A 27,426-nucleotide genomic window follows, 5' to 3' on the forward strand; every position below is an offset into this window, starting at 1 on the left:
CAGACAATGGGTACATCGAAGGTATTCCATCATAAATGTACGCTTTGAATTAGGCTGAATTGAAGAAAGTTACTGTCGCTTTGGCAAGTCGCTGTGCATTGCTTCCACGAAAAGCCTGATGTAGTGCGTCAAAGGAAGCCAGAAGTAAAAAGCTCCACAGTTACGAACGGGGGTAGATAAGCCGTGGTTGTACGCCGGACATTTCAAGCTGAATAAATATGGCTAACGTCGTTTGAGTTTTCCAGCTAAACTGCAATGGGTGTCACGTTGGCAGTTATACGGTTTCGACGTCTAACGCAGCTATCACAGATTTGGGGTCTCGTGTCATTCGTAAGAAATGGCCCAACATACGTAGAGGAGCAGTGCTATACCAGACCGGGCACCATTCTAATTCGAAACGTGAATGCAGGGCGTCTCAAGAAGGACTGAAGACCGCCAGATGGCGGGTGAAGTATTTTATACACGTGATCGGCTGCTTTCCTGTTTTTGCCTGCGATACATACACTTGGTGCTTCCAAAGAGCCTCGGCATTTGCAAGCACAGGCGTTACTACCCGTACACCGTCATCGGGTACACCTTAAGTGAATGCGTGAAGTGCCTCGCAATTACTAAATATTCAAAACAGCCACCTTTCCGAGTAGTCATACCTCTGGGAAAGGCGAGTGATAATGGTAGCAGCTCTAACCTGGACGACGTCTCTGCCTGGGAAGATGCCTGGACTCAGGAGGTGTCCCTGGATGGAGCGGCTCTAAGTGGGTCGGCGCCTGCGGCGTGCTGGCTGCCTGCTCCCTGCTCGCCAAGGAGCAGGGTATCACCGTGCTGCCGCTTTGCGTGGCTCTGCGGGTGCGCACCGTGGTCCTAAATTCAGCCCGGCTTCGCAGACAGCCCCACAGCAGCCAGCCGAACCACCACCAATGGTGAGAGCTTCATCTTACCTTTGCTGCTCAGTGCAAAGTAGCATTGCCCATCAATTTGTTTTCCATTTCATTAAGGCATTGTGGCGCACGACATACTGTTCAGTTCTGGCCATCTCAGTCTTAGCATAGCGAACGTTCAGGATGCTTTTCACTCGCGAAAATTTCTTGTGGCCTGTCGGTGTCTCACCATGCGTGACAGCCACTGCTTTGAGACGAAATGCCGCCATTCATGTTTAAGATGCACTACAAGGTGGGCCTTGATTTACGCATGAAGATTTGAGAATTCTTTGTTTCTGCTGTAAGTATTAAATGCGCACATTCTGAATTTATGGTGTTCAAACCATACTAAAGAATCCCACCGGCAGCATGTTGTTGTTTTCATCTACTTTCTAATTAATTATCTTTAAGCGATAAAATAATTACTTTAATATTGTGTGATTGATTAAGCCCACAAATTGTATATATGATGAAAAGATTGAAACATTCCCCTATGCTGCTTGGGTTCGGTGACTGTGAGCTTCCTCATATATGTCTCGCAGATTTAAGATTTATAAACATTAAGCGGTATGGCCCCTTGCTTCTAGATTTCGCCTTAATTTCTTCGTTTTCAGAAGCAGTGAATGACCGTGATAAGCAACAATCGCCAAGAACGGTCTGATTTGTATACGTTTGACCGTATTTTCTTGTCTGCTCTGTCCTAAAAAAATATCAGTGATATTTGCAGAGTTCGCCAATGTATGCGCAAGTCTATGCACATGTCCGTGGAAAGGGCGCAGATGAAGCGGTAGCGCATTTCGCTTGCACAGGGATTCCGAATATGGAGAGCGCAACGTTCGGAACTGTTCAAAAACTGCCGCCGTTACAGCTAGCGAAACCTAGACTTGGCTAGCTAGACTTTCTCAGAACTGCCGCATTAGAAAACATATCTGCAAACCAGTAACGAATATTTTTACATTGCGACACAGACACCGAAATCCTTCGGCGACTTTATTTCCGTCGCCACAGTAGTAAAAAAGAAAAAAAAACCGTAAGCTCTACAATCTTCCTCGCGCAGTGCTTCTAATTTACTCATCGCCAGCAAGAATTTGAGCTCGTAAAACGGATTTACGCGGGCTTACCGGAATGAGCTTTGATGGTTTACTTCAGTTTATTATGCCGCAGTAAACTTGCAGCACTTTAGTGAGGCCCTAATTTATGCACTACGCTGCTTCTTTAGAATTTGGAGTTTCCTTCTAGCTATTGAAGCTTCAGTGCATAAGTGCTGCACGTATTCCACTCATAGGTCATACGGCACAAAAAAGCAGTGAAATACACTCACACCTGCAGTGGTCATATACACACACACACACACACACACACACACACACACACACACACACACACACACACACACACACACACACACACACACACACACACTATATATATATATATATATATATATATATATATATATATATATATATATATATATATATATATATATATATATATATATATATATATATATATATATATAGTACACAATTTCTGACAAGGATCTTTTTTTAGGTGCAGCACTTCTCCAGGGGTGTTGCATCCGCCCGCAAATTGGGTTTTCAGAATACTGCGTGTGATATATGCGAGGTGTGTGTGTGTGTGGGAGGGGGGGGGGGGTTTCCATTACGCTTCGCGAAAAGGTTATATCCGCTGGAATAATAAATGGGGTTTAAAAATTATCTTTATATTCATTTTTTTGCACAGAAAGAAAGGGAGATCGGGCCGTAAGATGGAACACTGAAGTAGCAAGTTCTGCTCTATTCCTGTCTGACTGGTTCTTCTACAACTAACGTCGCAGCTTGGGCTTGTAGGTTTGTGACGACGGAAGCGTACAGCGCACAAAGGAGCGAGGACACAAGATAAGCTGTAAAATTTGTGCAGAATGAACAAATCGGTAATCTCAAAGAAACTTGAGTGCAATAGAAGCACCGAACGAAGTTCCTTGAATATACTGACTCAGTTGTCTACAGCATCTCTAACATACAGCAAAAACTATGTTGGCCAGAGCGATACGTATTTTAATGATCGCCTCCGGGAACATTGTAATAATGTAACTTAACAATGGGAGGGTTACCTGACGCACGCTGCAAAAAGGGCAATCCAAACGAAAACAGTGAAGATAAGAACGAAATTAAGTCAGGTGAAGTGTCCACGTGCAAAAACCAAACCGAAACAGATGAAATGTCCATGTGCCAGCCTCTTTAAATTATGATTGAACTGCTGTCACCAGAACCAGATGTAAATTAACTGGAGAGATTGCGGAAGCAGAAATGAGAAGACCCATTATATGGTTTCTGCGTGTCCATCGCTCTTATTCGCCAGGACCTATTTTTACCTGCGTCATCATATGAATATCCCGACTGGAGCGCATGCGTATCGTTGCCCCACGATCTTCCTATATATTATGGCCCGAGGTATGAAGTAAACTGATGTAAGTCCGCGCTCGTGTGTCACGTGCATCTTCCTTGCTTGTGTCCTCGTCCCTTGGTGCATTGCGCGCTTCCCTCTAAAAGTATAATAACGTAAAGAAAAGTATTACCGCCTCAATTACAGGACATGCCATTCTTAAAACCACGTAGATAAGAAACGACAATAAATTGCTGTTAGGGGTTAAGAGCCTGCCGCTGCTGAGATTCGCAAGCTTCCGTTGTGCGACTGAGCATTACTTTTTTTCTGCTTGCGGGCTCGTGACTCAGGCTAAAATAAGCAGTAATGTTTAGGAAAGCACGAACGGTTTCTAGTCTCTGCTTACTGTTTTTATTGTCTTTGCCAGCAGAGCGAACGGCAAAAAGACGGCATTGCGGATGTAGCGGGTACGTCGGTCCTTATTTTTTCTCGCGTATCCCTTCCTCCCTCCCTCCCTCCCTCCCTCCCTCCCTCCCTCCCTCCCTCTCTTCCTCCATCCCTCCCTCCCTCCCTCCCTCCCTCCTTCCTTCCTTCCTTCCTTCCTTTCCTACCTTCCTCCTTCTCTCCCTCCCTCTTTTCTTCGTTACTTCCTTCCTTCTTTCTTTCTTTCTTTCTTTCTTTCTTTCTTTCTTTCTTTCTTTCTTTCTTTCTTTATTTTTTCTTTCAGCTTCTGTATTTCCTTTTTCTGTTTCTCCTTTCCTTCCCTCCGTTTTTCGTATTCTCTTCCTCTTTCTCCTTTGTTTTTATTCGTGTGTGGCTCCCGCTAATGCTCGATGACTTAGAGAGAGAGAAAGAAAAAGATAAAAAGAGGGGCGAGGAGGTTAACGATGCGAAGATCGGTCGAGACGTTTTGCATAAAGTTGGGACGGAATTGTGTGCAAAGGTGCGACTTGGCGGATAAATGCTTTAAATTCTGCTTCATGGTAAGCGACTATCATCGTTGCTTATACATAATAGATGCACAAAGTCAGGCCCCCATAGCAGTGCACAATCATCATCATCATCATCATCATGAGCCTGACTACGTCCACCGCAGGGGAAAGGACTCTCCCATGCCATAGTGGCTTATATTGCTGGTTGGCATATTAGTGTTTCACGAATGTTCCAAACGCAATTTTGCTGAGCTTGCGCTTTCGGTCTTTTTAAGGTACCTTAATTTTGTGTAGCATGCATCTTGTGCACCGGTAAATAATGCTAACGCGGGCAACATACAGCGGCACGTAAGTGGGAAGAAAATCGCGTCTTGAAACTCCGTTTTTATTTCTCATTTCGTTTCGCAGGCTCTTCTGCAGCCATTGCTTTCAAGACACTGTACGAAGAAGCGTCCGTGATCCTCAACTGCTGGCGCTAATGGCTTTGGTGAGTATTGCCCTTTGTCACACCTGAGCCGACGCGAAGAGGAGACTACGCGGACCGGAGCGTACATTATCGAAGTCCGTAGAAATGCATTGTACGCAATATGTGCGAAAGTGAAAAGGAGTATAAGCGCTAATATTAAGTTCAGGTAAATTTACTGTCCATCAAGGGCATCAAGTGTGGAGATTTCACAAATGTATGACAAATTACCCTTCAAGTGTCTAGTGTCATCCGCGTTCTCCGTTTGCCAATATGAAGTATTGTCATTTGTACTATGCGTCTTGTACATTTGTTGGCCAGCAAAGATCAGATGTGACACATCCCATTACCGGCGCTTGGTTACGCTGTAACGTGTGACGTTATTGAAGGGGTATTCAAGGCTTAGCCATGTCTTTATCAGTATCAGTAAACATCGCGCAGCGTGCTTCGCTTTCACCCGCCGGCGCATATCCGAGGTAAGAAAGGTCTTTTGGGCCGTGCCTGCTCGGCACCTTGAACATTAGGTTGACTTTCGAGAAGAGTCTACGCTAGTTTGTTTCTTCGTCACCTCCTCCTCCGTTGGCTACAAAAGCCGCGAAAGAACAACTTTCGTCGACAATGCACACCAAATAGCGTTCAGGCTCCACGCTCGGCAGTGGCACGAATCGTCCCAATGCAATGTTTATCCTAGGCCTCCTTCTCCGACTGAGCCGCGAATCACAGAAACACACACACACTCACGGTGGCCACCTCCCACACCGCCCAGTTGGAGGTGAGCTACTCGTTCCCCGGCAAGCCACATGGGATTCTCAAATTCTCATAAGCTGTCCCGCCATCGCCGTCGCCACCGCTGATCCGAGGCATTGTCCTCTGGCGACGACCAAGCGCGTGCCGGCGGCGCCGCCGTTGTTGGCTTCGTGACCTCTTCGCGTTCCCCGATGCAGGTTTCTCGCACAAAGGGCTGAGCACGGCCGCGGACGCTTGCGGCCAATGTCACCGCCCGCATCGGACGAGCGCGCCACAGAGGCGCCGTTTGTTAGGGAGCTGAAGGCCTCGTCTATTGTGGCAACGCCTCCCGGCGCCGAAAATGTGGCTCGAGCGCCGTTGTCTAGCACGCCGCCTTGTTTGATAATTGCAATCCTATCGGCTGTAATCCGGCACTTAAGACGCCGATGCGCGGTTCCGTGTAGGGCATTGTTATTTCTTACTTCATCGGTCTAGTTTTCTATTTCATGATAAATCACGCAATCGGCTCCGAATAGCTGATTATTGACATTCACCTCGTTTGCTAGGTCGTAGATGAATAGCGAAAATAAAAAGGGGAGCAGTGAGCCGTGGGGAACACCAGACAGAACAGGAACCATGTCTGAAACGTAGTTAACTTTGAAAGCTGGTAATGGGCTGTTAGGGAATCAGTCACTCAGGAAAGAATCAAGGTTATTTAGTGTAGACAACAATTTGATGTACAACACATGTCCAAGGAGTTTCAAAAATAAATTTAAAAACGTCATCGGTTGGTGGTTTATGCAGTTTATGTATTTGAAACAAAAACGAGTATCGCTTGTAATGCCAAAATACTCTGAGAATGCACGTTCGACCAATCGGCGCTTTCTCGGCGCTTATTTCTTCTCGTGCCCCTGCAGTTGGCTCTGCTGCTGTCCTTCAGGCTTTGGATGCTACACGGGAGCCTACCTCAGTTCTCTGAAGCGGACAACCCCGCGTCTTTCTCGCCAAGAATCCTCACAAGGTGAGTATATTCATTCATTCATTCATTCATTCATTCATTCATTCATATCTTGTTATTCATGCACCGGATTGAACAGTGTATCATAAAGAGTGCACACCGGAGTGCACAGTGTATCGGAGGGTACAGTGTATGTACACTGGAGTGTACAGTGTAAGAGTGTACACCGGAGTGTACAGTGTATCATAAAGAGAATCACCACGTTGCAGGAGCCAGTTATTGGTATACCACTGCTGACGGCAGTAATCTTCGGTTGGCTTATACAGCACGATAGCTGTGGGGCCATGCATAACAGCTGTAAGGATTTAGTGCGAAAATCACTTGTTTCTAACTCGGCACGGTAGATAGGAATGCAGGTTAGAAAACCTGACTCATTGCTGACAGAAGCGGAAAAAGAGAAGCCGCTAAAGCCTTGCACTAACGAAGAGGTCTTGGCTTCGAATTGCGTAGTCTTTTTTCTTTGGTGCGAAAGTTGTGGCTTACACAGCAGGAGCTGCATTCGGTAACCGCTATTCCACTGGTCCGCCAAGCCTGCATCTTGATCTGCATCGACGCTCTTCAGTCAACGCACCTGTTCGACGCGTCAGTCGCTGCCCCGTGCTCTGCCAGAACGATAGTCGCCTCGCGGCGCTTATGTTACAAGTGATTCACGTTGAATCTGTCCTTGGTGCACAAAGCTAAGCGGACTTAATGACCCAGCTGGCGACCACCAACTCCTCACCTCCTGCAGTCCTTAGCCTTGTTGACGCCACCCTCTCTTTAGCAATAGAAAGACAATGAATTCACCGAACTTTAAGCCACGCCTCCGAGGCTTTTCAAGGATTGAGTCCGGCGTCGCACACACGCTTTAGTACCTGCGTGTGCAGTTTACAGCGGCCCACGATTTTCTTCTGCGCAGTTCGTCACGCTTCGTTGAGAGAGAGAGAGAGAGAGAGGGTGATACATAAAACGTTTACTGCATGTCCCAGGACTGGGGCGCCGTCTTAAGCTGGTGAGTTAAGGCTGAAGCTTTACGCGGTATGGTTGCTACCCAATACGTGGGTTATATTGGCAGGAGCAGAACTCACAATACTGAGCTTAGTGTAGCAGGAGGAATCCCCAACCGTGGGAGCAATGGTATACGTGGGTTGAGATAATCCGGTGACTGTGTGGCGCGTGGACAGGTCTATGTGTGTTTATTATCGCATACATGACAGCGGTGCTGGGCAGGACGCAGTACTTCAACTCTCAACTCGTTTGCTGCGCTGTAAAAAATGGCGTTCCCACGTCCAATCGGGGCCCAGGAAGAGAACAAATAAGCCCTCAAATATTGTAGCAGTGTTTAGCGTAATTTTACACAGTTACTGCCGTAATCGAAAAGGTAGCCCAGGAATTACTCCGAGCGTCTCATTCGCTGGTTAAATTAGCAGAGAAAGTCCGCGCGAACAGAAACTCAAGAAGGGCCACAAGTGCGCTTTTACCGCATGAGGCGCATTTAGGGTTGCTTGACGGCGGACCGAATCGCTGGCCCGTCAACGCAACGGTTCGGTCGAAGACCCCTTTTGCCAAACGTTCACCCCAGAATAGCCGAACACCAAGCCGGGGTATATCTTGTACCCATTAGAAAACCGATGGGTACCCGGCGGCACTACAGGGATCGAACCCAGCGCCTCCCGCATGTGAGGCGGATGCTCTACCACAATACCATCGCTTAGGTCTAGAAGTGCGGTGGCTTGCTGAGAAGTGGTGTGCGCCATTTGCAAACATTGCCTCAGCCGAGTCAGCCGAGTCTCCTGCGCGCAGCAAGTGATCACTGTGTGCTTTTCTTCCGAGGAATGGAGCCACCAGTCGCGGGGTGAGGAACTCGGAGGAACAGGTTTTCCAGCGCACGCCATTCTAATTGTCTGCGATTTCCGAAGCGTTCACAGTTCTGCAGACTATTGTTGAGATGCAGTAAAGCGTGTGGTGGCTGTACAGGTCACGTAGCAGAAAATTCACACTGAACAAGCAAAAAAACCCCTAGCCCGCCGAAATCTTCCTTGTCAGTGAAATCCATAGACAGTGCTTCCCATGCACGTGCCATGCACTCAAAACGAAGACTGTGTCCTGTCGCTTGTAATCGTGTTTTAAAGGCTTTTCTGTAGCACTTCTGTCAGTAATATGAAGTATGTATAGACGTCTTGCAGCGCGGGAACATAGATAGGCGCTGCCATATTTGGTCACGTGACCATTCATCCATCGCCTAGCTTCGGGCCTTCTCATTTCAACGACTGCGCACGGGCTGGTTCCTGACTGCCAGACGCGTTTCCCGGTGTTGCGGTGAATAACGAGCTGTCGGACATCACAAAAACTTCGTTTGAGTGCGCATGGGGCTCGCTGGCTTTGGGAAATGTTCGGTTCTGCCTCCTTATTTAATCGCCTCTTTCCATACGCCCGCATCGGATCGAATGTGTCAACAAACCGCGATCAGCCGTTGCGCGTTCTTATTTTTTCAATCAATTCACCGTCTAGCTCCCTGTGGACAGTATAATTAGTTGCCATCTGCATATGTTAAAAAAGCATTCGCTGGGAAGTTCCACCCCAGGCTCGATACTCATTTCCTGAACCGAGGAATAGGTGTTCGGAGCAATTAAGAATGTTCACCGTTCGTCATTGTGCTCGAAGGTTACAACCGAACGTGCGCGCTTGTATGGTCGCGAGGCGAGTGGCCGGATATTACTTAATACTCCATTTGGATGTTTCGGCTTCCAACTGAAGAATATGGATGTTTTTTAAAGACTGCTTCAGGAACTCAGCGGCGTTCTACTGCGCCCTCTTGCTAAGTAAGACTGAAAACTTCTCCGGAGTTCAGCACCCGCGGTGTAGCCGGCCGGAATAACCTTTAACACACAGTCCTGTCATGATAAATTGCTCCATTGTCCGTGCATTAGCGTACTTCTGTGGACCTTTACATCGGGCTCGGGAATTGTCGAAACGCCTTCTCCGAGTACGGTTGCAAACCAGTTCCACTGACGCTTCCACCGTGCTAGCGCCAAGTGCGCACGACATTGCAGTGAGCACTATACCGCCGCCCAGCAGGATGAACTTATGCAAAAGTTTAAAAACCCATCGATTATTCGCTGTATTGTGTCCGTGTTTGTCGAAGTGAGTGCACAAGGTTACAGGCATGCACACGCTGATTTTTCTTCACACGTTCAATTATGAACGTGTTCGCACTAATAGCCACAACAAGATGCTTTTTAATAAAATGCGAGAATAACGCTACGACTTTACAACGGCGCAGTATATTAGTGCTGTGAAGACATTACCCGCAGCTACTGCTAAAGCTAGAATAATCTGGCCCGTTGGGCTTGTGATATGCTTTTTTTTCATAGAACAATACCATACCGTTCTGTTCTCTCAGAAAGCAGCGTCAACTCGCAACACAGCTCCTCGAAAAACAGCGCATTCAGCCGCTAAGTGCCCTCACATGCAATAAGCGCGTCTATTGCTCCGCCACTAAGCCACCCCGATATTAGCTCTAGATATTATTTCAAGAACAACTCATGACACCCTTACCACTGCCTAATTGTTTAACGCTCACTTGACATTCGAACAGAAGCGGCGCATCACCGGTTCGCACTACGCATCAATGCTGTTAACGACGGCTCCGAAGGCCAGGAATGGCAACTGTCCTAGTGGCGCCACATGTCGTGGACAGAATGAACTGCTCTCTGTAAGCGGTCTACATCTGCAGTGTGTAGCGCGAATTTGAAGCCCGCCTTCGCTTCTAGCTGGGCTTACCGTTTCAAACCACAATAAAATACGCGCGAAATTTTGAAATGCTATTGCCCTTCGGAAAGGCTTTTTTGAAATAGTATCTCTAGCAGAGGAACAAATGCATAGTGTAATTAGTAAAGTGAAAACCCTAGATCATATGTGTGGCCAAATGTTAAAGCTGCTTTTTTTGCTCGACAGTCGCAATGATATTCCCGAGGAAGCACACCAAGAAATCTACTTATGCTCTTTTCTATAGTTCTTGATATTCCCGTGCTAAGCCAAAATAAATGTTTTTGCACCTCCGATCAGCCTATGTTTTGCCTCTTCAACCTCAGTACAAGATGAAAACACAGAATTACACGAAAAGAGGGAACGCAGTGCTAACGGGGCCGCAGCTGCGCCGGCTTTCAGTTGTCTTACGAGGAGCCTCTTATAACAATTACTAGCTCCTGGCCTTAAAATGTGCTCCGTGTTCAAGGCTTATCTCTTTGTTTCTTCTTCGCCGAGGCCTCGGAGAGAGAAAGGGCAGTTATTATTGATGAAAAGCATGCAGTCTTTAGTTGAGAAGTTCACCCTAGTACGTTCTCTATATAAGAACTGCCTCTACACATTCTATGCCGTTTACGCAGGCTATTGCCTTCCCATACATATTTCATTGGTTCATTCACAGTCTACAGACTGTCTGTTAACAAAATTCTACCTAAAGTGCATTGCCATAAATTTATAGCTTGTCTATAGATAGATAGATAAAGCGGAGGAGGGAAAGGCAGGGATGTTAACCAGAAAGGGGTTCCGTTTGGCTACCCTGCACTGGGGAAGAGGGTTTAGTGGACTAAAAGGAGGAAGAGAGAAGGAAAAAGGCATAACACAAACACACGCACAACGCTGTCACAATCCTGCCGGTGTCCTGTCTGTGAAAGCTGCGGTTGTGAAGAGACCATTACTCATCTTCTCTGTGAATGCCCTGCATTTTCGAGTGCAAGACATACACTGGGTTATGCCCTGGACCGCCTCGATCCTCGCCCATTAACAGAGCAAAAGATCCTCGGTCCGTGGCCACAGCATTCGACTGCCCTCAAGGCATACAAGGCACTCTTTGGCTACTTGAGAGCGACTGGATTGAAAGCTTGTCTATAGACTGTCTGTAAAAGTGTATAGACTAGTCTCTAGGATTTGTCTTCAGCAAGTCTGTAGACATGATTGATAAATGTATATGGACACTCTTTACACCGTCTAAATAAATCTTTGTAAGGACGATGCCCGAGCCGCGTGCAGTACATAGGAAAGTTAAGACCATTGGCAGTTAACTTTTCCCTGTTGTTGACTAATTGCGCGGATGTTGAGAATCCGGTAAGAAATATGTGAAAAGGCGATTAAGTGTCACATTTCAAGTAATTTGCACGACCCTTTCTCCGCAGGTTACTCACGTACGCTTACCTGTGCGCCTTCAATGCTTGGCTAGTGCTGTGTCCGGACTCACTGTCCTACGACTGGCAGATGGGGAGCATTCCTCTCGTCCATTCAGCGCACGACCTCAGGAATCTTGCAACACTCGCACTGTTTGCAACGCTGGCGCTGCTCGCCTGGCGCGCGACCTTCGCTCCCCACGGCGAGGCTGACGTGAGTTCCGAGTTCACGCGCATTTTGTTTCCTCTTGTTCCAATGTCTGCATAATCAACGAAGGCTTGCCTCACGGAAAAAGTGTTTTGAGGGGCGAGACGGTGCAAGTGCAAAGTCGCTGTTTCCAAATATTGTTTGTACTATGTATCTTTGAGCCTGAATATTTCATTGCGCTCACGGTAGACCTAACCAGATTTTAATTCAGTTTTTGGCTGTGTCTTCTGCTCAGTTGTAGCAGAGAATAGACGGTAGGCACACTAAGTATTGCGCACAAAATAGGGATATTTAAGATTGTTAATGTGTATACTTAAAGCTAATTTGAACGCTTCATTTTCGATTGTGGAGACTACAGCCGCAGAAAGCTGTATCAGCTTCACCTAGTCTAGCCGGTGCTAGTCTCCTAATTATAGAACCCAAACATACAGAGCCCGTCGAAGATATTCGCGTTTACGAACAACGATATAATATACGTCTTGGTTAGGCGAGTCGATACTTTAAAAGTCACAAAATAAAAAATCTGGAAGGACTTATCAATATTTAAAGAGCTGCACTTTTCCCCTGGAATTTCATGAATAATGCATGAGGGCACGATTATTTGCTCATTTGATGCGGCAGAAAGAAATTTTGGGGATGAATCTTTCGCTGCTGAAACAGAAGCATGGACCGGTATAACGATTGTGGTTAGGGATAAAAAAGTGTGCATTACGATTCCGGCGGTTAGAGGAAGCGAACAAGATTTCTTTTGGAGCCTCATAAAACTACACGTATAATATAACAATGATTAGAAAATTTGAATAATAAAATCTCTATGATGCAGGCGCCCGACGAATTTAAGGCAAAAAAAAACTGCAGTGCAGCCTTAGCGTTGGTACAAATGCGATTTGTCTGTCTATTTCACGGCAGGTCATCCGTGAACAGTAATGCTTCATCCATGTACACGAGGCAAAGGCTGCGAGAAGGAAAGAAACGCTGAAATATAGGACAGAAGAGAGGGCAAAATCAACAAAGCGCCGAACTAACAACAGTGACCTTACTTTTCGCCTGCATATGAGTATACATGCACAAACGAATTAAATGGAAAGAAAACACAGGAATTCAGTTTTAGCGTTATAGCGCAGATATCATACCGCGTTTTTCGGCAACGAGTAAGAAACTATTTAGCGCACTTGTTGCCCTTGCGGCTCTTCACGCAAGCTTCAAAGCTTAGTTGTTTTTTTGGCTCCAGTCATCTCTAGATAATACTCCGTTAGGCAAAAAAAATGCTTAGTGCCCACTTTTTATAACGTGGCTATTAACGTTCCAGCCTACTTTGCTAGCATGGCCTAGTCACAAGCGAACAGAACACCTCTGCCACCAGCATCGAGAGCTCCTTAGTTTTTAATGAAGTTGACTGCAAATGAAACGAACCTGAGATTTACAAGGTTTTTTCATGTATTTCTCTGTAAATGAAAATGAGAACTCTTATCGGGGGACGGGTTTAATGGCACTGTAGGACCAATGTCTAGGGAATCTCCCGAGCTGGAACAGATTGGTAATAAGGGAGTAATGACTCATTAGCATCTGCCAAAGGGCAGCCGTACGATTAAAAAGGAATGCGTTTATATCTCATTGTCGTGATATATAACAGTGCATTCTTGTGCCTCCGTCTCCCCTCAACACCATGCTCAGAAGAATGCCCACCCCCGTATTTCCGCACCGTATCTGAACTACCGATAACAGCAACTGTTTAAAGCCTGCATATGTGAAATCAACCACATCTTATGTTACTGCTACTCGGTGCAGTTCAAGTCTGAATGCCGGGTCTCCAGGCTAAAAAGACGCAGTTTTTTTTTTGTCTGCTTCCCTTCTGCTCTGACTCCTTGAGGAATAGTGGAAGTTTCAGGGCAATATTGGAAGTTTCAGGGCAATAAATATTTTTATTGCAGTAGGTTTTTACGTAGAAGGTGTGGTTATGCAAACGCCGCTTGATTTGTCGTGTTAGCGGCAGTTCAAGGTTTACTAAGCGTGAATGGAGCGACTTTGAAAGGGGCTTCATATTCACAGTCCAGTTTGTATTGACTGCTTCTTGCGCGCTCTCTTGGCTTGTTTTGTATGTGATTAAAAAGCATGTTTCGTAAATAGGTGCTTTTTCGCCTTGCTGTTGTATATTATACACCTACGTCTAGCTCTTTAAGCTGATCACGGTATTGCTCATTAAACGCGCTCTCATTCGTGCATGTTGCTCTCGTATGAACGCGCCGAATCTTTTGTTTATTACCTGATCCCGTTTCACTTCGTTGCTAATTCAAGCGTACGACCTTCGTGTGTACTGCCCAGCGGTCTTCCGGCTCAAAATAAACTAAATAAGCTACCGAAATCGCTAAACTGCCTTTTAATTTTCGCGGGACGAAAGAGAGCAGTCTCAGCGTTCCCACTGCTCCCCTTTCTCGAAATTCCACTCAACAGAACGACATCTCTGCTGCTGCTCCTGGCAGCGGCGCGGAAGGCTCGACCGGCAGCGGTCCCCTGCTGCCGCTGCTGTTGGCGACGCTTCCCTTTCTGCCGGCTTCCAACCTCTTCGTGTCCGTCGGCTTCGTCGTCGCCGAGAGAGTCCTCTACATACCCAGGTGGGTTTAGCGTACTCGAAGTTAACCGTAGAACTGCCGGCATAATTTAGCGCCTGGACGAATTCTCAATCAGCTTTCCCTCGAAAACGAGATTTTTATTCATGAAGGCTGTCCACGAACGATTCATCACCACTCAAGAACCCGCACTGATCACCGTAATCAATGTCGTTGAATGTATTGTGCCCGAGAGGTGGTAACGAAGAAAAATAAAAATTGATTCGCTTCAAAACGCTTTGCGCCCTCTCTACCGAGAAAAGTTCTCAGCACTGTGTAACTCTAAAACTTTACCTGTATTCAAATCAAATCAAATGAAATCAGTTTTATTCTAACGGCTAGTAAAAACTACATGCGAATCATCTGGGTCCTTAGCCCTCTCGGCTTGAGTTGGGCCCATGCAAGAAGTGCGAAAAATAATTATAGCGAGACAACTCAGTATTATACGCAGAATTCATGTACAGCAGTTATGCGACAATTATAAGCAAAGAAACGCGAAATACTGCACAAATTATATAATATAATCGGACAAAAAATAATCAATGCATCCAAGAAAATCACTGATTTATAGTGGAGTCGAATATTGCTGGCTCCGGAAAAAAATTTTATATCAGCGATTGACAATTAACCTACTTTTAAGTTAGCAGGCAGTTGGTTCCAAATTTTAGCAGTGACATAGGCAATAGTTCTTTTACCGTACGTATTCTTAACAGCTGGATGGTTAAAACGACAATTGAAAATATTTCTATTTGGACGAGATGGATGTACGAAAACAGATGATGATAGCGGGACGTTATGGTTTGGTATATGTATAACCACACAAGCTAGTTTGAAATCCTGCGTAGCAAAGGAAGGTGTAATGTCTAGGTCACGAAAGAGCGGGGTGGAAGTATCTGTGTGTTTATTATGTGTTTTTATACGAAGGGTTCTTTTTGTAAAATTGCTATTTGCATTAACTACGTGTTATACGTAAGTCCACAGGACTCTTAACAGTAAGTGATATTGTTTTGAAAGAGAAGATAATACAAAATTTTTAATGTGCGAGGGGATAATTAATAACTTTCTAGCTTTTATTAGGACAAAGAAAGCCGGTCTCAATTTGTTGCTTACAGGAATTATGTGAGGATTAAAATCGAAAGCTGAGTCTAGAGTTACCCCAAGATATACCTGTTGATCCACTCGTTCGAGAGAGTTTGTGTCTATTCGTAACTCATTTAAGCTTTTTGAATTTTTATATGGACTGGAGAAGACAATGTATTTAGTCTTCGAGGTGTGTGTTGTTAATTTATTTTGTAAAAATCACTGGAACATCAGAGACAGATCACTATCAGCGTGCCTTTCGAGCATGTTAGGCTCATGACTAGAGAAGAGAAGGGCTGTGTCATCAGCATACATAATAGTTTGGACATAATTCAAAGCATCTGGCAGATCACTTATGTACAAGGAAAAGAGTAATGGTCCCAATACCGAGCCCTGAGGCACGCCACAATGGATGGAATGAACGCTTGATATGCATTTGTCTCTTTTAACACCTTACTTGCGGCCAGAACGATAGCTTTCGAAAAACTGCTTTGCTTGACCTCTGAATTCATACCGATGTAATTTTGATAGTAGTATACCGTGGTCAACTGTGTCAAACGCTTTTTTAATATCAATAAAAATGCCATTTACACAATCTATGTTATTTATTGCTTTGTTGATCAATTTACTTAAACACTGTACAGCCGTGAAAGTAAGTCTGTTTTTCTGAAAACCATGCTGGTTGTCTGCTATTACGTTATGTTTATCTTGAAAATAAGAGTTAATTTCGAAAATGTGGTGGAGGACCCATCGATGATGGTGATCGACAGACCGGCGGTGTAGATCTTGAAGACTTCTAATGGTTCGGCGATCCGGCGACACGTTGCGGAACAGACTGAACAGCTTCTCCGGGACACTATATCTTTATTGCACGGGCGCTCACAGGCGACCTGCCCTCCGATCCCCCCTTTCGCGCCAAAAACCCGCCCTTAAATCACTTCACCCACCATTCTCGTGACCCATTTTGTAACCAATAGGAAATGCGCTTCTCAGAGCCAATCAGGAGAATTTCGTTCAAACTGAAGGAGCCAATAGCACGCCGGTGCTCACGTTGTTGTCTCGCGAGCACCGCGTGAATTCCACGAAGTCGTTAACGCATTTACGCTTGGTTACAGCACAGAGGCACAGACGCATTAAAAACGCCAGCGGTAGCTGAGGGAAACCGAACACCCAGTCCGAACCGCGCACACTGCCCTGGTTGCGCTCTCCCCTTCTGCTGCACGCTCCGAGGTATCCGTTGCCTCACGCTGCCCGCCGTTGAAAGCAATAAATTTCCACGCGACCCCCTCTCGAAGCCCTAGGGGTCCGCGCGTCGGTCGCGTCTTGCGGCCCGAGACTTGAGGACGGGCCTCTTCACTTGCGGTTAACCGTCGTTGCCGCCATCTACCGCGTTTGTCTCAAAACAAACCTATTTCGGCGGAGCCGGATTGGCGGCCTCTCGAGGAGGCCCGACAAAACAACTAACTCGTACAAAACCAAGGGGACCAAGCTACCGGATTCGGGGTGCGCTTGCGATCGGTCCCTGAGCAACAGCTCGGCAACTTAACTATGGGTAAAACGTTTCATCAAGAACTTCTCGAATACTATGTTTATTGTACTAAGTATTGATATTCGTCGGTAGTTCTGGATGTCATCCTTACTAGGGGATTTTTATGTTGGGGGCGACTTGCGCTATTCTAAATGCGTCTGGATATGGGATCATGTAGAAGGATGCATTAAATAATTTTGCTAAATGCCCGCTCAGTTCCTCAATGCGCTGTTTAATGAAGAGTAAGAGAATCTTACTTTTACCTGGCGTTCTTCCTTCAGTCATTGTTTTAACAGTAGAATTGACTTCATCATGTGTGATGTCATGAAAAACAAAAGAATTAAGTACAGGAACTGGGAGCTCGGGGGCTTCGTGCATACTTAGTTGTTTCGCAAGAGTTGGACCTATATTACAAAAGCATGATTAACGCCTTGCGCAAGGCTTTCTGTGGTTCTAGTAGGTTGGATAATTTCTGGCAATATATGATCCTTCTCTCGAAGTGTAATGACTGAGTTAACTATTTTCCACATTTCACGCAGAACATGTTGGTTGCTTTCTATAAGAGTTGTATGATTCTTCTTTTTGGATTTTCTAACGCCAGAGCTTTATTTCTATGTATTTTATATTGTATTCGATTGTATTCATTATATTTGAACTGCTTGTGCTTTCTGTATTACTTACCTTTAGTTTGTATAGCGGCTATGACCTCAGTCGTTACCCAAGGACATATGGGGTCAGAATAATAAGATTTTGCATAAATAATTGTTTCTTTAAAGCAAGATGAGATAATATCTATGAGGTGGTCGAATTCTTTATTAATATTCGTACTGTTCTCAACATTGATCTCTAGGGTGCGTATACGGGAACTTAGCAGGTTGTGATCAACAGTTGTTTTCACGCATTTCTTAATTTATTTTTTGAGTAGCACACGATGCAAGAAAGAACACTGGAAAATGATCAGAAATATCAGCGTCAATAGCACCAGAGATAGACGATGAGTTATCGAAATTGCATATGATATGGTTTATGAGCGTCGCTGTAGAGGGTGTGACTCGAGTACGTTGTGCTATTTGATTAAGGAACCCGTCAGGCTCAGTCAGGTTCACGTACGGTCTTGCGTTGTCATTTGGACTGTCAATATTAATGTCTCCACATATTATAGAGGGGTTATTCATAGAAGCGAAATGTTCTAGGGCAGGTTCAAAGGCATCTAGAAAAAGACTATGGTGCGAACTTGGGGAGTGGTATAAAACACCTACAGTTAACTCGGAACTTAGTTCGAGGCATGAGAAATCACATGCTTCGGGAACCTGACATGTCAGTTTGGTTCAATGCTTGAAAGAAATATTCTTGTGTATATGCAAAGCAACTCCTCCGCCACGCGTCTTTGTTGGTCGCGAGAGATAAACTAAATTAAAAAATTGGTATATTAAAGAATTCGTCAGGCTTCAACCATGTTTCTGACAACGCAATTATGTCATACTCAAAGGATCGAGAATTTAATAAAGCCGGCAAAGCGTGAATATTTTTCAGCTAAGATTCTAATATTGCAGTGTAGTATCTTCAGATTATGTGCAGATGAAATGTCGCGGTCAGATGCGACACATTACACATTTCTAGAGATGGCTTACCTACTGCAGAGGTCACTAAATCATACAATTAAATTCAAGTCTTCCTCAGAAGTGATGTGAAGGACCGACGAGGTTTCAGTTTTCCTGACAAGAATTTTTCCATTGGAAACACATAAAAATTACCGCTGTTTTTGTTTCCTTTTCTGAGTTGTCTTTCCGAGCAAGATCTTAAATTGCGGACATAGGTTTTAATTAAAGTAAATAAGATTGTCACCTTCGAATTTCAAGTTTGATGTGGAAAGTTTCTTCCTTTTTGCGAGTTGAAGGAAGTTGTCTCTGACTTTGCGAGATGTAAATCGAACAACAATGTTGGATTTCATCTCATCTTTGGTTGATACCCGATGAACCGCATCGATGCCCGATGCAGAGACTTCCGTACCAAGTTTAGCTGCAAGTGCCTGCACAGTATTTTCAAGATCCTCATCAACTGTGAAAGGAAGACCCTTAATTTCCAAGTTCATTGCCCTGCTGTATTGCTTCAAATCAATCACGTCCTTCTTTGTGGCGGCAAGTTCGTGTTTAAGGTGCAGGTTTTCTTTTTTAAGCTGCTCATTGTCGTCTTCCAGAGTCTTTAGATCTGAGCAGACACTCTCAAGCTTGGCCTTAAAATCATCAAAAAAATTGCTAACATACTGAGTCGCTTTCTTGATATCGTCAAGGTCAGTCCTGATTGCATCAATGTTGTCAAGCTTCAGTGACATGTCTTGAACAATTTTCGCCAATTCTTTGATGGTCGTAGGTACTTTTTCTCCCATCATAGAGGCAGAGCAGCCAGCGACTTAGAGTAGGTATTAAAAAGAAAGCGCCAAAGTCACGCAGCGAACGGCGTTTTTAGTAGCGCTGTTCCACGCGTGCTATTACCACTGAGTCGCCCGCTGCTCTGTGCTGACAGGGTTCCACCGCCTTGCTTTTGTAGCTGCAGGACCGGTGGTGCGCAGCCGTCATCCAGGCTTTCCAGGTAATCACCGCGTCGATGTGGAACTGGCTAAGGGGAAATCTTCCCTCCTTGGCATCGCCGAAGATTTAAGGGATCTAAATGAGGACGGAGTTCGGGTGAAATGAGTGGGCTTTGAAAATACGTGATACACACAGACAAAAGGGAACTCAAAAAATAAAGGAAATTGGAAAGCCAGAGAACCGTGGACTAAACAGAGGCCTTTCGGAGCCTTTTAAGAGCTCGAGTTGGCATTACTTATATACTACCGCCGAAAAATGTTTCCATCAAACCTTGGTTGTTCTTGGGGGAACACTAGATTTTCATGTCACTCTCAATGGAACACTCGTGCGGGCATTCCCACACAGATTAATGAAAGTTGAAAAGGCCGCTAGTTTTTTGCGCTTCGGAAGTTCAGAAGTTTTATCGTGTGCGTTATGAACATTTCTTGAGCTGTATTACCAACCTTTCACTGTTATCAAGAATTCGACGCCTCTCAGAGGCATGCGCTGCACAGCACGCTCGCTCCTTAATCATGGAAGTTATCGATCGAAGGTTCTTTTATACGGGTCATTGTTTTAAACTTTTTTTTAGTCACATTTTATTTCTCTTCAACGGTTTATTTTATGCGCAGCGCTGGTCTCCGTCAACACACTGAACATGCATAAATTTCATCTAAGTATCTGTCTACTAATCTTTCGTGTTTTTTTTCGTTTTTCGCTCGTTTAAAAACTTTAGGCGTTGTTTTTCCTTCGCTTGCCAGCAGCCTTATGTCTTCAAAATCGAATTTGATATATAACGAAAAAGCGCTGAGGGTCACACAGCTATGGCAAGATAAATGGGTAGAAGATAAATATCGAAGGAGCAGCTCTCTGGGCGAAAATTTTATGCACGCTTTGATTCATTTTTCAACCCTCATTGCTGTGCATATTTGCTTGTATGGGAAGACGGGGAAAATTTCGCAGCAAAGTAAACGTAGAATTTTCGGTTATTGTGCCACATGTCCGCGCTCTTTCTAATCACATTGCTAAGCATAGTTAGAGGGAATGCTGGCCTTGAAATGGTGCGATAATGAGGGGGGGGGGGGGGGGGGGGAGCTGAGTGAAACAACTTAATGGGTGAAACCCTGCATCTTGGGGCGTTGAGTAGGTGACTCCACGAGAGATCAAACTGCCCAAATATTGGAAATTTTTAGCATTCATTATTTTACATATTGTGCATCCATTATTGAGCAGGCAAACAGTGAATTCTGTTTCGTGAAAATGATAATATTTCAGAAGAAAAAAATGGAAACGACGTCATGGCAGAGAGCGTTTTCACGCAGAGCTCAATTTCGAGAATTTACAATGAAGTAAGATTGGTAAGATTCATTATTATGAAACCCATGATGGACATACATCCTTGGTCCGTACAGTTTTGCGACTGATTTATTTTCTTCTCTAGAAATGATTCCTCAAAACAAATGTTGGTGCGTATGTGTCGCGCCATATTTTCGAGCTAACCAGAGCTATTTTTGTTAATTGCTGTGGCAGCGGCTAGATGACACTACATGTAGAAAAATACGTTGTCACTAGTCGTCAGCGCATTCTACTGTGAGTGAATGTGAAGAGTGGACGTCCACCTCGAACAGCGTGTAAACATAAAATTATGTGTGAAGCTTGGCAAGACAGCCACACAGACGTATCAGCTCTTTCGTGACGCTTACAGCAACGATGCATTATCGCGGCCGCGAATTAGTTTTCGAGTGGCACAAGAGGTTCGTATGAGGGACAGCGTCGGTGGAAGACGACACAAGGCATGGGTGCCCTTCAACCTCGCGCAATGAAAACAACATGGCTCGGATCAGGGAAATTGTACAGCAAGACCGCACCATAACAGTTCGCATGCTATCAGATGCTCTCAACATTAGTAAGACAACATGCCACGAAATTGTGCGTGAGAACTTGGGGAAACGAAAGCTGAATGCCAGACTTGGGCCGCACTCCCTCACACAGGACCAGAAGGACACGGAGGCCTCTGTGAGCGCTGATTTGCTGCCCGAGGCAGAGAAGGATGCGGCATTTGTTGACAGCATCATTGCTGAAGACGAAACATGGTGTTTCCTCTACGATCCTCAGCCAAAAAGGCAGAGCGCTGAATGGCGGTCCACAAGCTCTCCGGCGTCGAGAAAGGTGCGGCGACAGAAGACCAAAACAAAGACGATGCTGATAGTTTTTCTTCGATGCTAGAGGTGTCACACACCACGAGTTCGTCCCACAAGGGCAGACGGTGAATCAGGAGTTTTATATCCGCGCGCTGCAACACATAAGTGATGCACTGCGACCACCCTGACTTATGGGCGCCTGGACAATGGAGCCTTCTCCACGATAACGCAAGGCCGCACACTGCTCTCAGCGTGACAAAATTTCTCGCCAGGCACAGCATTACTGTACTTCCCCATTCGCCATACTCACCTGACCTCTCCCCATGCGATTTTTTCCTGTTTCCTTGTGTGGAGAGAGCCCTAAAGGTCACGGAATGGGGATTGTGGAGGCCATTCAAGACGCCACGACAAAGGAGCTGACAGCCTTGCCAAAAAAGGCGTTTTCCAACTGTGTTACAAGACCTCAAGAAGCGGTGGATGCTGTGTATAGACTGCAAGGGAGACTTTTTCGAAGGGGTGCTGCACAAATGATTTCAATATTAAACGCATTTTTTTTTAAATGGACACAGTCTGGGAACTTTACGGACAAATGTTGTATTTTGTGTGTTAAAAGGAAAGGTAAGAAAGAATCCGTCAGGTCTATTTCCGGCATTGTGAAGAAGTCGCTTACTAGAGAAAAGTTTCAAAAACGACACAAGTCTTAAATGAGGCTATTTTCAAGAACTTTTTTCTCCGAAAATAAAGCACAACTACCTCAAATTTGAACAATAGATAAGCACTGAGGTGCTAAAAGAGTGTACCGACTTTCATTCTTATATATTATAGGGAAGAGCAGGAAGTATTGCCCTAAATCTGGGTTATTTAAATATAGTAAAGTTTTTTTTCAAAAACCAAAGCCAAAAAACCTCATCTCATATTTTTCATAAAACACCTGAAACAAGTCGCCAGAAGGGCTTTAGAATGAATGCGAAAGAACATCTAGCATTATTTTGTTTCCAACAATGATATCCATGCTCAAACTTGTAGCTTTTTGAGCATCGCCAGGGGCGCTTAATCGACGGGGCAGAAGCAGCATACACCCCCTCAGCTGCTCTCAATTTTCCCCACATCCCACGAATGACACATTTTCCATCAAGACTGAGCATACCTAATCACTTTTTGTGGACAAACACTGTGGGACGTAAGCAGGGTTTGGTAGCGCCGCTATCGCCGTGTGCAGGTAACAACTGGCAGTGCGGCCCATAGGAATGCGTGTAAAGAAAAGTTTTGTATGTTATTTTCTTACTGCAGAGTGCATCTATGAAGACGTCTGTTCCCTCGCTTTGTCGTTCCTTTCCAGGCATACCGTGGCTAATTTACTGTTGTAATTCGCGTTTTATATAAAAAATACGTTTTGGATTCTTTTTTAGCCGCTGCTCCTATATTTTGATTGGTTGAGCTGGTATATGACGAATTTGTTATAGCTATGCTGGAATAGGCACTCCCTCTACTTATGTGCAATTTTTTTAAGCTCTTGCCTATCACGCAAGCTCCGAAATGAGCAAGTGAGGTCGTTCTTCTTTAAGAAAAGAGGGTAAGAGCCTATTGTGCAGAATGGGCTTTTGTAAAATGTCTCTGGCAAGCACATATTATGATGTTTAAAAACAAAAACATTGGCATTGAAGCGATGTGCTATACTTTTACGTTCCTCTCTGCGATGTAGTCGGATTCTCTGATTGCAAGACAATCTTATAGGTCCACTGTGCAGTAAGGAAATTACATTCAGACCTTTTTTTGACATGCATTCCTATGGGCAGCTCTCCCGACTGTTATCTGCACTCGGCGTTTGCGGCGCCACCAAATCCTGCTTACGTCACGGATCAATGTTTGTCGACAAAACATAATTAGCTATGCTGTCTTTTAATGGAACAGGTCCCAGTGCTGAAATGTGGGGGATATTTAGAGCAGCGGAGGGAGTCTTTGCGGCTTCCGCCCCTCAATTAGGCGCTCCTGCCGAAGCTCAAAATGCTGCAGGTTTGAGCTTGAGTTTCGTTAAAAGCAAAATCTTGCAACATGTTCGTTCGAATTCTTTTTCGCCTCCTTCTAGAGACTTGTTTCGAATGTTTTAGGAAAACTGGACGATCCGGTTTTTTTCTTGAATTTTTGAAAAGCTACTATATTCAATAATGCCATATTTAGGGCAATACTTCTTGGGTTTGTCTATATAACATAAAAATGAAAGTCGGTACACATTTTTAGCACCTTGATGCTTATCTATTCTGCAAATTTTAAGATCTGCTTTATATTTGCGGAGAAAGATTTCTTGAGAATAGCTTTGTTTGAAATTCATGCCATCTTCGAAATTTTTCTCAGTGAGAGATATCTTTCTCAAAATGGCAGCAATAAGCCTGACATATTGCCTTTCACCTTTGCACTTAGGAGGAAGAATATATCCATCATGGATTTCATATCTAGATTGTTACTGATGCGTCGTCGGCAAACCTTGGCTTGGCCACGTGATCACAACGTCACCTCACCGGCGGGCTATAAAAGGGGCTGCCTGAATAAATCGTTCCTTCTTGTTGTGTCATTCCTGCGTGATGCTATACTGCAGTGGCGACGAGATAGCGCGCCGGCGCTAGGCGAACTTACGTGCGCAAGAATGAGTGCCGGGCGGCCACCGGAATTCACGGATGCAGAAGGTACGTGGCCTACGTATCGTGTTCGGCTGGAGGCTTACTTCGAAGCCCATAGCATCGAGGAACCAACGAAGAAGCGAGCGCTGCTCATAGCTTCGCTCACAGACAGTGCGGTGCGAGTGGTGCAGGGGCGGTGTCATCCGAAACAAGTGAATGAGCTGAGTTACCAAGAAGTCGTCCAGCATTTGGAAGACCACTATGCTCCGCAAGTTAACGAGATCGCTGCAAGTTATGCTTTCTTCAGGCGCTCGCAAAAAGACGGGGAGTCTGCCCAGGACTTCATTGCGGAAATTAGGCGGCTAGCGGAGAAGTGCAACTTCGGAACGTCACTGGAGCGCATGTTACGGGACAGAATTGTGTGCGGTGTGCAAGATGAAGACGTCCGGCGACACTTACTGACTCAACGGAAGCTTACACTAGAAGAGGCGGAAGACTTTGTTGTCTCGGCACAGAAAGCCTCCCAGAACGCCAAAAGCATGCACTCTTCAGAGCCAGGAGAGGTACATTTTGCCCGTCAAAAGAGTCGTTCATCGAAGCCGCGCCCAAGGCTGGAGAAGTGCGATACATGTGGCAGGTGTGGTGGCGAGTCGCACACCGAGGCGGAATGCAAACACCTTCACGCGGTGTGCTACCGGTGCGGCAAACGAGGACATCTGCGCCGAATGTGCCAGTCCAGCACAAGTTTCCTTCGGCACGCATCGCACCCGGGAGGCCAACGACGCCAGGGCTCCTACGCAATGGCAGCAGCAGGGGACACGAGCTCGGACGACAGCGAAGCCCTGTACACTATTGCAGCGGTTCTCCACCAAGAAGCCAGCATCCGCAAGGTTCGGCCAATTTACAAGGACATTAATTGGAATAACGTCCCTCTTACTATGCTGGTGGACACAGGATCACCCGTGAGTGTCATCTCCGTAGCGACGTTCCGGAAGTACGAGGCGCTGTGGCCGCCGTTGCGCAAATCACAGCTTAAGCTATCCTGCCTCTTGGGCGAACTTCCAGTTGTCGGACAGCTCAGTATGACGGCTACATGCGACGGGAAAGGCATTCCGGGTACGGTCGTAGTGGTCGACAGCGTCGGACCATCTTTGTGCGGCAGAGACACAATCAAGGCATTCAACGAGGCTGGGGTGGCAATGCTGTCGCGTGTGGTCGCGAGTGTGCAACCAGTCGAGATAAAAGCTGACAGCACGGAACTGCAAGAGCTGCTCAACGAATATGCTGACGTGTTTACTCCAGGACTCTGCGTATGCAAGGGACCACCGGTCACATTGCAGCTGAAAGAGAATGCGTGTCCAAAGTTTTTTAAGGCCCGTACGGTTCCCTACGCTTTGAGGGACAAGATGTCTGAAGCGCTGGACCAACTGGTTGCGCAAGATGTCCTGGCGCCTGTGAAAACCGCCGAATGGGCAACACCAGTGGTACCCGTTTTAAAGGGCGATGGGTCTCTCCGAGTGTGCGGAGACTTTCGTATGACAGTGAATGCAGCCACAGTGATGGAACAGTACCCGTTGCCTCGAGTGGACGACATTTTTGCTAAGCTGAATGGCGGAGAAGTATTTACGACGTTGGACTTACGCCAAGCCTACAACCAGCTACCTTTAGACGCGGATGCCAAAAAGATAGCAGTGCTGAACACTCAGAAAGGCCTCTTCTGTTTCAACCGATTACCTTTTGGCATAAGTTCTGCTCCAGCTATATTCCAGAGGCGGATGGACGCGCTGCTGGGCGATATTCCAGGAGTTCAGGTGTACCTGGATGATATTATCATCGCTGAAAAAAAAAGGGCGATGTATCAAGGCTGAAGAGAGTGCTGCAACGCCTGCGGGAGTACTGTCTCCGACTGCACAAGGATAAGTGCAAATTCCGGCAAGACGAAGTCACTTTTCTCGGCCATCGGATCGACGCTAAGGGTCTGCGACCAAAGGACGATAACATCAAGGCTGTTATCGAAGCCCCAGAACCTACTTCAGTGAGTGAGCTGAAAGCTTTTCTCGGACTTGTAAATTATTACGGCAAGTTCTTGCCCAATCTGGCCACTGTGCTGGCTCCGCTGTACGCCCTCCTAGCTAAAGGGGCCAAGTGGGAGTGGAACAAGGAACAAGAAAAAGCTGTTCAGAAAGTTAAGCAGGCAATTGTGGCTTCCAAGTTCCTTGCTCATTACGACCCGGATAAGCCACTGCGGCTTGAGTGCGATGCGTCATCAGTAGGCATTGGGGCCGTTTTGTCCCACCGTGTGAACGGTGTTGACTACCCCATCGGATTCCGGTCCAGGACACTCACAAAGGCAGAGCGTAACTACTCTCAGTTAGAAAAAGAAGCACTAGCACTGGTGTTCGGCGTCGCACGGTTCAAGGACTACTTGTATGGACATCGGTTCGTGTTAGTAACCGACCACAAGCCTCTTACTGGTTTATTCAATCCAGGCAAACCAATACCACCGATGGCGGCTGCGAGAATCCAGCGCTGGGCCTTGTTCCTTGGCGACTACAGCTACACATTGCAGTACCGCAAGGGCAGCGAGAATTCCAATGCAGACGCCCTCAGTCGCTTGCCATTGCCGGTTACGGAGCCGCGGGATGTCGCTCCCGACGAGTACGTTTTGTATGCCCAGTGTCTTGAGGAAACGGCGGTCGGCGCCCGGGAGGTTGAACAAATGACAAACCGAGACGCCACTCTTCAACAGGTCAAAAGGTGGATTGCCGACGGATGGCCTCCGTATCTACCGCAGGATCTTGAGCATCTCCGGACGTACTTCAACAGAAGAACAGAGCTAACCGTGAGCCACAATTTGGTGTACTGGGGACATCGCATTGTTCTACCTATGGCGGCGGCAAAGCGTTTGTTGGGGCTGCTCCATGAGACGCACCCTGGTATGACGTCCATGAAAAGCACGGCGAGAACGCTGTTTTGGTACCCGGGTCTGGATTCTGACATAGAGCGACTGGTGAAATCATGCTCTATTTGTGCACAGGCCGCTGCGATGCCACCGGCACAGATACCTTTGGCGTGGCCAGCAACCGGGGAAAGATG

The 27,426-nt window shown here is 45.9% G+C and overlaps 1 protein-coding gene across 1 annotated transcript in view; it reads left to right on the forward strand.

Moving 5' to 3' along the window:
• LOC144121915 (protein O-mannosyl-transferase TMTC1-like) overlaps positions 1–27,426 on the forward strand; it is a 137,885-nt gene that overhangs the window by 79,847 nt on the left and 30,612 nt on the right. Inside the window, exons 4-8 of the mRNA XM_077655354.1 lie at positions 711–917; positions 4,643–4,721; positions 6,341–6,444; positions 11,598–11,799; positions 14,245–14,405. Coding sequence (XP_077511480.1) covers positions 711–917; positions 4,643–4,721; positions 6,341–6,444; positions 11,598–11,799; positions 14,245–14,405 — 753 coding nt within the window. The remainder of the gene's footprint in view (positions 1–710; positions 918–4,642; positions 4,722–6,340; positions 6,445–11,597; positions 11,800–14,244; positions 14,406–27,426) is intronic.

This window comes from Amblyomma americanum, chromosome 2, assembly GCF_052857255.1.
Source record: "Amblyomma americanum isolate KBUSLIRL-KWMA chromosome 2, ASM5285725v1, whole genome shotgun sequence".
Lineage (NCBI taxonomy): Eukaryota > Metazoa > Arthropoda > Arachnida > Ixodida > Ixodidae > Amblyomma > Amblyomma americanum.